Source organism: Protopterus annectens, chromosome 7.part0 (assembly GCF_019279795.1).
Source record: "Protopterus annectens isolate FY-2018-M chromosome 7.part0, PAN1.0, whole genome shotgun sequence".
NCBI lineage: Eukaryota > Metazoa > Chordata > Ceratodontiformes > Protopteridae > Protopterus > Protopterus annectens.
Window position 1 is genome coordinate 460,569,659 of NC_056739.1, and position 12,067 is coordinate 460,581,725.

Sequence of the window (12,067 nt, forward strand, 5' to 3'; positions counted from 1 at the left end):
TTTGTTATGGATGGTGATACCCCGTTTTGAAAAGGATGGGACCCCTGTTGGAAATGCAGAGACTTGCTATTGAGGGTTGACAGAAAGTACCTGTTAGGGATATGCTGACACTTCCTTTTGGGGAGTGCAAATACTCCTTGATGGGGAGTCTCTTTGCCCAATGCTAGGAACAGTTAGACTGCTTAGTAGGCAGGCCATGAACCTACTGAAGACAACTCCCTTTTGGAAGCTGTAAGACTCCCAGTTAGAAGACTGTTGAGACTCTCTGTTATGGGTGGGAGACTACCTGTTGAGGACATCAAGACTCAAAGATCCTTGTTGAAGATTATACTGAAAATCTGTGGAGGGGGATGCAGAGATTCTCTCTTTAAAGTGCTGAGTACAAGTGCTTCCTCATGGGGTCATTGTGACTGAAATCTTCTAGCATTTCAGAGGAACAAAGAAACTAAATAAACACTGTCAATTCAACATTGATTTTGAGCTAAAACATGTATTAAGAGAATTTTAAGCCATAGATTTTCAGAAGGGGAGCAGAAAAGGCCAAAATCTCAACACTATAATTATGCACAGAATGATCAGTTTAATGATGGACAAGTCTATATTTGAACTTAAATCATTGTGTACATAAGTTTAAATGCTTCTAAGTAAGTACAAGAGGGAGCTGTAGTCAGATTTCATAACCATGAAGCTAGTCGTATTTATTTATTTGACATTTGTTGACCTGGATAGTCCGACTGAGCTTGCACACTTTTTCAGCGGAGGCCCGGGGAGAAAACCTCCACAAAACATATACAACAGAATATTCACAGTACAAATTAAGCAATAAGTACATACACAGTGCAGGTTAAACTAGTAAAAAGGAAAATAGCAGGCAACTAATTAATACTCAGTACAGATTATGCTAAAAATATATAGAAAACACAATAAAAGTTGATATAAAATCAGGTCAAATAGATGAACATAGTTGTTCAAGTGAGGGAAAATTTGGGAAAAGAGGCAATTCAAATGGAGGTGAGTATAGAGGAGGTGGGTAAGAGCAGAGTTAAAGAAGGAGAATTTAAGGCTTATGTCCGGAAATTATAGGAGTTAGTTTGGTGGGTTACAGTGCGAGTGGAAATAAGAGCAGAAGATAGAAGAAAGAAAAGGTGATAGTGGCAGATGTCTAGGAGGAAGAGATTGTTAGGGGAAAGGAGGGAAGTAGTTGATAACTGAAATAGGAAAGAGAAGGATATCAAGTGGGATTATTGCAATGACAAATCCAGGCACTTTTAGGCAATTTCTAATAGCTGCCTTGAAGTTATCAAAATTGATAATATGTCTGAGGGCCATGGGAAGCTTATTCCAAGACAGAGCAGGAAGTTAGCTATAGAGGTTTTGTCCCAAAGATTTTTTTGGCTTGTGGATCTGTACTAGAAATTGTTCATAGCTTCTGAGGAAGCGAGGTGGGTTATAGAGGGAGAAAAGTGGGAAGATGCTAGGGCAGGAGGAGGGTTTATTTAGGATGGTATGGATGATGAGAAGCTGTGTATGTAAAAGTTGGTTCAGAAATGTATGTTGTTTATCCAGCTAGTCAGAATTTTGGGGTCATACAACTGTGGATTAAATATGTTGGTATATTGTAAAACCTACTTCTTAGAGAAAGGAGGAGTGAATGCAGGTTTAGGAAATTGGGGAAGAATCACTGAGCTAATATATCACTTCAGGGCAAACAAACCAAGACATAAAACAAACAAAAAAAGTGAAGGAAGGTGGTACTATGTCACCAGCCACTTTCAAAAGTGCTGTGTTTTGAACAGGATAACTGAACCATATAGCATTTCACATGCTAGGGGGTCATCACACATTTTATGCTCTTTCTTCAAAAATCCATCTCAGAAAACTACAAGATAATCACATACAGTGATCTATTTTCAAAATATACTGCATTCTGAAATCAGTGAAAGCTGATGTTAACAAATGTTTTACCCCAAATTTGCCTTTAACCAGGGTGCCATCACTAAAACAGGATCTGTGAGGTACAGAGATCAAGATGTTTTACTATAAAGTGCACTTCAGGCAAAAAATGCCGAAATGCCAGTCTTAAACCTAAGGCACTACCATTCTGTCAGGTAAGTAAGAATGTGCTGCTCAGTGATGTCAGAATGCCTTGTAAACATCAAAAGTCAAACCATCAGCTAGGTACTGGCAGTTCCTTGCTGCTATGTTAATACCTTCCTCATGATGGGCAAATGAGAGTAAACTGAATGCAGGCTGCTGGCATTCTTTTTTCTATTTCTCCTATGCAGCTTTTTTGAGAGGGGCGGTATTGTAACCTTTTCTGGAAGAGCTTTCCCCATTGTAAGACAGAAGATCAAGGCAGATGCTGCCATTTTATCCACTGCTGACTGTGCACCTCATCATATGTATGACTCAGCAAGTGCACACTGCAATGGTTCTGTCTCACCCACCAAACCTTAGTACCTTGGTCCTGTACCCCTTGCATTCCATATACAATAAGGCTTGCCATTGGCTAGGAATACTAAGCTGTCCCACTCCAAGAAAAGAAAAAAAGGAGGGCTGTAGATTGTAGATGTTAAGACAATATGATACGGCGCTGCCATCTTTATAATTGACTGTGGGCAGGCACTGTGTTTACTCAGTGGTTTAATTTTGTTCAGATATGTCACAGAGCTGACAGCATGCATGGAATTTCAGGATAATACAGCCATAAAGACACTGGAAAGGTATGACTGCAAGAGTTGGGAACAAATGTGCCAATGGCAATTGTGCAGACTAAATCTCTATAGTAACTAAAAAAATGGAACTAGCTGCATATGACACATTTGACAATTTTAACCCAAAGCAGAGTTTTAGTGGCAATCACTACCCAGACCACAGACAAGATAAGCCAAATTAATACTCATGATATCCTGAAAATGTAAATACTGTGATGCCCAATCAACATCTCACAATACCTTTCTGTTAATTTGCAGATCATAGTAACTGCCTGATTCTGTACCCAAACACCAGCTGTGTTATTGTTCAGCTATAGTGAATGGGTATCTCTCTCATGTAACTGTCAGTGCATATAAACTAGTCTTCATAGCCAACACTAAATCTGGTTGAGGAGATAGCACCCACTGACCAATTTCAAATGCCAGCACAACACAAGGGCTGAATTTGATCCATCCAACAAGCATGAAAAAATTAGCTGGGTGTCATCTGCATAACAGTGCAGCTAGAAAGCTATGTATAATTATGTGATCCAACAACATCAAGTGCACAAACAGAACAGATTCAAATCATGAACACGGCACAGCTGAGTGCTATGATGACAAATGCCTGAAATAACCCTCTGCATTTTTTTTCAGTAAGGTAGGATTTACACCAGCCTAGAACAGAGACACTAAGCCTTATGTAGGGGGAGTCAGGCATTCTGCAAGTGTATACATGATGGACTGTGACAAATAGTAAGCAAAAGAGCAGGGGTCTGAGACATCTGTCGGCACACTGTCAGCACTGCTGCTTCCAAATGTACTAGCTCCTGCCAGCCAACAATCACAAGACAGGACAGATGACTCTCCACAGTCCCTGGCAAAAAAAAATGGTTCCTAAGTGGTTTAGGATTATTAAACATGAGTGTGTCCTATAATAATTAGCAACACTACCTCTGCTCCTTAAGGAAGATATGCCCTAGTTCAAGAGACAATACCTCTTGTATAATATCTTAATCATTTCAACAATTGTAACTAAAATTCTGACTGCACCACAAGAAACCAAGGTTCAATTACTAGTCCAGGCTCCTGAGGAGTCAGCTGGGAGGGGGAGGAGAACAGGAAATAAACAGCAGTTTGTTAGTTTGCCTGTCCTGAGTGGAGGCTACCCTTTTAAGGTGCTGCAAACCTCTGTTGGTAAAGACTGTGGGGAGGGGGACAGCACCCACCCAAAACACTGAAGATGCACCAACAAACAGGTTGAAGTAATTGCATGGTGCAAGTCAGGGATTAGGAACAAAGAATAGGAAAAGCACATAAAAACAAAATATTCCATATGGCAGGAGGCTGGTACTGCATTGGGCCACCTTGATCTCTTCTCCAGCCCCCACTGTTAGATCATGTCGGGGGCTTGCTTTTGGGGAACCGAAGATTGTGGAGGGCACCAGGAGTAACTTTTGTTTAGTTAACAGGGAGTGAAAAAAATGTTTAAACCAAAAGTTATAAGAAAAAAAGAAATTATGTTCTCTACAAAACACTCCTCCATATTTACTACATGCCTCCTTTTAATGTTTCATGGTATCTCCCTTAAAGTAAGCACAAACACACACACACACACACACACACACACACACACACACACACACACACACACTGTTTAAAGTTTTCTGAAAGATCCCTCTAAAGTCTCTGTTTCTATAATAACAACTGTAAATGGGAAACAATAACACATACAGACAGGCAATTAAGGTTTGGATTTATCTTCATGGACTAATGAAGCTGAAGTCAGTCTGTTAGCTAGACAGCTGAAGGTTCTTGTAACAGGGTGTGGCCCTTTCATGTGAATTATGGATCAGGGGCTACTCATGTAACATTCGCAAGCTTCTTCATGCTAAGGTCAGTGCAACAACTAATCCCCCCCCTGCATGTCTACCTTCATAGCAATGCAATGTGTCACCATCATTGCCTGGAGTCTTTTAATAAACAAAGAACACTCATTCACCATATTACAAATCATTGTCTACTTAAGACAAGCAACCAGAACAAAGCTATTAAAATAATACAAAATATGAATAAAACTACAAATGCTACTATGAGCAGATGAATTGAAACTCTTAGCTGAAGGAACTGTTCTTTGACTGACAAATGAGCAAACACAGATGTGAAAAACACAGTGTAACGCCTGCTCAATTTTTTTCTCCTTGAAATCTGCGTATCAGAAGTGCTTTCTTGGGTTTAGTGTCCAGTAGGATGGGAGTCTGAACAAAATGCTGAAACCCTCCTAAGCATATTTATAGACATGACATATACCATGTAGTACTAAAATATGGTCAAAATTACAAGCTGTGGCTTTATTAGTATCTGATGGTCGCTCATCAGCAACTGCCATATTATTATCAGTTTGGAGAATGCAGCCATGCAGTAAAAAAACAAGGTGCATAACAAATGCAAAGGCTGCTTCTAGTGGACATAAGATGAATCTGTATTAAACAAAAGCCTGTTTCCATGCCCCTAATTTAACTAATTATCGTATTGGATGGCCTTGCCTGTATGTTTTTTCTTTTTTGTTCCACTTACGTTAAACTCTGTTTAAAGTTTTGTTAGATTCTTACACATATTTTGCATGTTTGTACCACTAACTGATTCATGGCTGAAAATGGTCTTTCTACTATCCATTAACCTGAGTGTCAAATAGGTAGGTAAGTAAATGGATTGTCATTGAAGGCATGTGAAAAACATTCCCTGTGCGCACAAATCTTTATTTCATTTGGAGCCTCCAACCATCCATACTGTGCAACTGATCTCTGATGTAAAAAAGTGTGGTGTGTGTGTGTGTGTGTGTGTGTGTGTGTGTGTGTGTGTTTGTTTGTGTGACTGACAATACTTCTACTACGTAGCCATCATAACAGAAGTTGATATGTGATTCATCTTTCCTTCCTAGAAGGGACACTGCCTATGAGAGTACATGCTAAATTTAGACTTTAAAGTACAAATCCGTAATATTCAGGATGGGAAATCAGATATCAAGAAAGGGACAGCTAGTGCTCTGGCATGCACAGTGTCCTGAGATTGCATTTCTGTGAATAAGAACATCCATTTCATTTGAGGAATAAGGACACTTTAGCACTAACCTTATTAAGTACTTGTGTCTCTTATTTTCATTGCCAAACACAGCAACTGCATATCCTCTGTATGTTTATCTGATTCAGTCTACACATTATAGGGGGATAGCAATAACTTTACAGAGGAAAGACAGTATTTATTTTATGTTGTATATTTTCTGTTGTTTTTGCTGACTCATAACCCATTAATACATACACACACACACACACACACACACACACACACACACACACACACACACACACATACACACACACTTCTTATTGCATTAAAATGGTTCAGCACTGATTTGGTATGTGCACCTCATCTAGTCATTCCAAAATTCCAAAATAGAGCAGAATCCAACTTAATGCTGTCTAAAGTATTTACTTGAAATGTAAAAGATATTGTGGTAAAAGCCAATTGTATGAGCTACTTCTGTAATTGCCTTATATTTACATTTGTTTAACTTCTCCCCTTTTTCCTCCCATAGCAAGTGACAGGAACACTTGCCCTCGCAGTGTTCACGGCTGTTCTGGGGTCATTACAGTTTGGATACAACATCGGAGTCATTAATGCACCACAGGAGGTAACCATAAAAATGCCTTTCAAGAATATGTACAGATAATATATGCATGTAATAAACATTTCTTTCTGTTTACTTATGGCCACCTGCAATGAAAACATAATTTCTTGAAAAGTCTATAATACATTATTCATTTTTTGTTCATTTCAGTGTAGCGGGTTGACTAAAAAAAAAAAAAAACTCTGAAAGAAATGGAAACCAGATATAAATGTAAATGTAAAAATAGCAGTACCAGTGGATTAAGGTTGATAAAATCCACCCAGCTATTATGAGCAAAAATAAAGATGATTGACCACCACAGCTGAACGTAATGTAAAGTTCTTTAATAAACATATAAAACAGTAAAATAAGTCAGTAAGCGCTTTCACAGACAGAGCTGCTTCTTCAGACTATATACATACACTACTACAATTCATTCGTATAGATTTTTAATGAATGAGTTGTAGTAGTGTATGTATAGTCTGAAGGAATGTCTCTGTCAGTGAAAGTGCTTACCGACTTATTTTATTGTTTTGTATATTTATTAAAGAACTTTACAGTATGTTCAGCTGTAGTGGTCGGTCATCTTTATTTTTGTAGATAAAAATGTATCCAGTTTTCAATGGACTGATTTGTGGTCTTGTACTTACTGAGGCTGGAGTAAGAAAAATGATAATTTGCAACTATTGCTTCATAGAGGAAATTTTAAAGGGGGGGGGGGCTTAAAATGGCAAAACCATGGAAACTGCATATCATTTGTACTGTAAGCAGCATCCCTGCATGTATGAGGGTTAGGGCATCTCTAGTGATACTGCTGGAATTATAACCAACTACCAAGGCTGAGCCACTCTATCTGTACTCCTTGTTAGCACTGTCTATTCTGGGGGCACAGACTCTTGCTGCAATTTAATTTCTTGTTGCCAGTTTTATAGGTCACTCAGTACCAAAAGGTCTATAAAGAGCAGAATTTTTCATTTCAAGTTAAGTTTTGAGAATTCACATTTTATTTTAAAACTTAGTTTTTCATGGCATAAGACATGTAAAGTTGCACTGCATGGTTCTGTGGATTTGGTTTGTGTGTGTGTGTGTGTGTGTGTGTGTGTGTGTGTGTGTGTGTGTGTGTGTGTGTGTGTTCACACGTGTACAAGCATTGACATCACACACATTTCCCTCCAGCCACATATGTACATGTATGCATGTAACTTGGGAAGTATTGCAGAGATTTGATGCCTATGCAACAGAAGCAAGTCCTTTTCTCCTGAGGTGTAGTGACTTATAGTCAATTATATATTATAGGGATTGAGAAGCATATAGTTTGGCATCCACTGAAGTTGCAGTCCACTATGTAGATTTCATAATAAAATTCACTTCAGTCAGTTTCTTTTCCTAGATCATTCACTATAAATATTTTGATTAATTCAGTATTTAACTTCTATTTTTAATAAATGTTAATAAGCTTTGTGTCAACCCCAAGACTGGTGCAGTTGGGATACAGAAATTCAAAATAAAATGTATCTGTTGAAGAGATCAAGAATAGACAAGATATTTATGTTTTAATGTAATCAATAAAATATACTGCTTTACAGTGAACGGTCCCAGAATACCCTCTACAATTACCATGTGTACCAATACATCTATTAGCGGTGCTTCTTCACAAATGATTTTAATTTCTTCATTCATGAGCCAATTCAGTTAGCACACCCATTTTTTAAGATACTTAACTGCTGGCTAATGGATGACCTCAGGCAAATTTGCATCAACCACCCCACCTGCCAAATCCTATGGGAAATTAAGAAAATTGTTTTTGCTACAAGGTAACACCTCCAAGTCCCTATTCTTTTATGTATGCTTGTTGAATAATTATATTAGGAGATGCCCATGTTCTCAGTATCAACATTCTTATTTCATAACATTGGAATCTGTCCAATCTACCAATGCCTAATGCCTAAACTAAATAAAAATATTGTCCTCAGTGCTGAATTACAAGATTTTACAGTGTCAGAATACCCCATCTTGAAATACTGCCTAGTATGCAATACACCAGTGTCATGCACATCACAGATTAAGCCCACTCATAAAATTAAATAACTGTCATGCATTACATAGGGTTCTCAGTCCCAGCACCCCCACCAAGATCAACACGCCCAGCATAAGACTTGACAGCACAATCTACCAGGTTTACTCACTGAAAATTGAAAAAAATCACCCTCCATTTTAATTTATGTTTAAATGAATTTATTTGGTAAAGTGATTTTTCCATTGGGTGTTGTATGAATTTCCATGCTTGAAATGAGAATATCCACGCCATCAGAACTCAGTATTAAAGAAAATAATCATATTTATTTTATATTTTCATCCTGAAATAAAGTAAACTGAGTGCCATCATCTTCACCTACACACACACACACACACACACACACACACACACACACACACACACACACACACACACACACACACACACACACACACACACACACACACACTTACGTTTGACTATACCACTGTGTAGCTACCACGTCAACCCAGCCACCCATATTTAGCATACAAGCTTTGAAGTATTCTGTTGGAAAACAGGATTGACTTCATTCTTCAACAGTAAGCTGCATATTGAGGGTTCCATACCAAAAGAGCGAAACAAACACTTTGAAAAACAAAGTGTGATTCACATAAAAACGGTGTGCTCTGAAACTCACTGCCACATAATTCAAGCATTTTAGCGGGGGGGGGGGGTGAGCTTTCCCCTGCCCTACCCAACAATGAGATCCATGCCTTCCATACCTGATACTTATATATACTAACTCCACTATCACTGTACCTCAGATTATTGGAGACACTGCAACCTCAGACTTAATATATACTCTCCTTACCTACAAATGTAGTTCTACATTTCTCAAGACTGCAGTTACAATCCTCCTAGTGTCAGTTCACTCCCCAGACTGAGATAATACTATAATACTGTGATAAGAATTACTCTACAAAAGTAATAGAAAAGAGAAGACCTGCCCTCCTATTGTCAAAGAACTGAAGAGAAGGATATATTAAAGTTCATTTGCATTAACACCGCAAAAACCAAAAGTGTTCAGTACTTTAGAAGAAGCAAATTCATGCTTACAAAATAATAATAATAATAACAATAACAATATAATAACCTGAACGCATCAGACAATATGGATTGTTCAGCTGCTTCATTAAAGAGACAGGTTGAGAAGAAAAGTTGAAAGACAGTTATTTCTTAAAAACTGAATGACAAATGGTTTATTTTTAATTACAATTCATATGCAATGAGAAGTAGTTTTTTTTAAATATCTTTTATACAACTGATTCATGTGCAATAAAAAGTATTTTTTATAAATGTTTTATACAACTGATCAGGGACATGGTAAGTATATACTTATATACATAATGACACAAAAATATTATACATGTAATCAGTTTTGAGATGGATAATGGGTTTCACAGACATCTGTGGTTAAAATGCATTAAGAGTTTATTATGATGCTCTCAATGATACAATATTTTATACGGCATGATATTCTTTAATAATATATCACAGAGGCAGTATCAAATTAAATGAAATTAAATGAAACGTATATTTACACATACATTTAAATACATGTATCTTTTAATTTTACATAATATTATATACAATAATATGCAGTGCAGATAGTATTGAATGTTTTGTACGTCTGGTAAACTCATGCTTAGTTATAAATTTAAAACCTAGATCCTTTACCTTTCCACAGTTATATTTATAAACACTAAATATTCAATAATCTTCAGGATATATGCTGAAGTCTGTTAGAAGCATACATTTTCAGTTTGAGATAAAATTGTAAACAGTAGCTTAAACTGCTTGTTTTAATGCTTTTTTTTTAAATGAAAAAAAAAAACAAATATAGCAACTCGATTGGTTGATGCCAGTAGTATGTTTGGTTTCTTTGAAAAAAGGAAAACTGAAGATTTAGAATGCTGCATCATGGCACAGCTGCATTAATTAATCATAGACACTTAGAGATCTGCATTTGTTTACAAATAAGTGAAAAAAGGAACAACATAGGTGTAACTTCATAGGGTTAGGCTGAGAAACAGGAATTTATCTATGAGAGCAGTGCCTAGCTATAGTTAAATAGAAAAGGTGGTTTAAGTCAGAAAAGGAAAATGAAAACGTAATACAATAAGGAAACTTGTATGCTAATAAAACATATAAATAAAACAAGAAGCATTAATCAGATTTGTTTTATTGCTTAAATAATAAAAAGGCATTTGAAAAACTGAAGTTACAGTATATGAAAAGTATGCAGATTTTTCTAAGACAGTTGTCAGTGAGTTGTAACACTATACTGTAGAAAAGACTTTTAATTATTAGATTATGTATATATATTTTATACAAATCAAGGTATTAAATAGTAATAATAATTTTGAGGGCAGTGTGAAGTTATAATGTAGTAGTCTGATTTCTCCCCCCCCCCCCCCAGTGACTGAAAAACCTTTATTCATCAACATTTACATTTATGTTTTCGTAATCTGCATGCACAATGCACCTGCCTTATTACCCTGGTGGCTGCTGACATTAGGTTTAATTATGCCTAATATATTTTTCTAGTACAGATGAGACAGCCCAAAACCAGAGTTTACAATATCCTTTCACACTTTCTTCCCCTCGTCACTCCTCTGTTCTATTCAATTTATCAACATTTCTTTGTTACATATGCTACTTCTTTAATATATGGCACATTTCCAGCATTATTCACATTTACAAATACCACAACTGCATCATATTTCTTTCTTACTATTAAATAAACTTATTTTCCATGCATCTGGCAGCTTTGCTTATTAACAACAAACCAAATTATTTTCACCATTACCCTACTATCCACTAATCAGCACTTTTATCTATTTCTATCCTGCTCATTAAATCCCTTTCATTGATTTGTCATGGATTAATAACTATTTACGTCCCGCATTTCTATCTTCCTCCTCAGCAGCATTCCTCTCACCATCTTTTCTACTCTATTTGGCATATTCGTACCTTTTTTCTTTGCTTTCTTTCTTATTCTCAAAGTGTACCTCCATGGTACTCCTTCCTATAACTGGACATGTATTATTTCGTATTCCTTCCACTCATCCCATTTCTGTTGAAATCCAGCTGAATTGGTCTTCCTCTTACCCTTTTCCTCATCCTCTTCCTCTAAGACTTGTAACATTATCCTCCCTACCTCTTTCCATGTGGGAGCTTCCTGACTCTTCCAATTTCTTTTTTTTTTTTGTAATTGTATTTTTTCCAATCAATTACAATAAGACTAGTATTTCTCTACTATCTTCTGTAAATGATCTTTTATAACCCAGTAAGAAAAGTTGTTTTGTTATATTTCTTATTTCTGGTATCTTGCATTCCCATTTTGAAGCTGTCCAATTTCCCACATTCCCAGAATATATGGCCAGTTGGGTTATAAAAGTATTTATACAGAGACTTTACGCATATATTCTAAATTCCCTCAATGTATGTAGGCAGTTTCCTACATTTCCTGAAGTACTGGGATTCTAAAGTCCTTCTCCTATTTTTCCTTCCACCTCTCTTGCACGTTCATTCCACTCCTTTTAGCAATCTCTTCCCCTTCTTCAGTAATCCCCTCATTGCTCTACCTTCCCTCCTTCTATCATCTATCTCCTGCATGACCTCTGGTATTTCATTCCTTTCAGTCAT

General features: G+C 36.8%; 1 protein-coding gene across 1 annotated transcript in view; it reads left to right on the forward strand.

Annotated features, from left to right (window-relative positions):
• Positions 1 to 12,067, forward strand: part of SLC2A4 (solute carrier family 2 member 4) — a 304,157-nt gene that overhangs the window by 44,625 nt on the left and 247,465 nt on the right. The window contains exon 2 of the mRNA XM_044077041.1: positions 6,289 to 6,384. Within this exon, the coding sequence (XP_043932976.1) occupies positions 6,289 to 6,384 (96 nt within the window). The remainder of the gene's footprint in view (positions 1 to 6,288; positions 6,385 to 12,067) is intronic.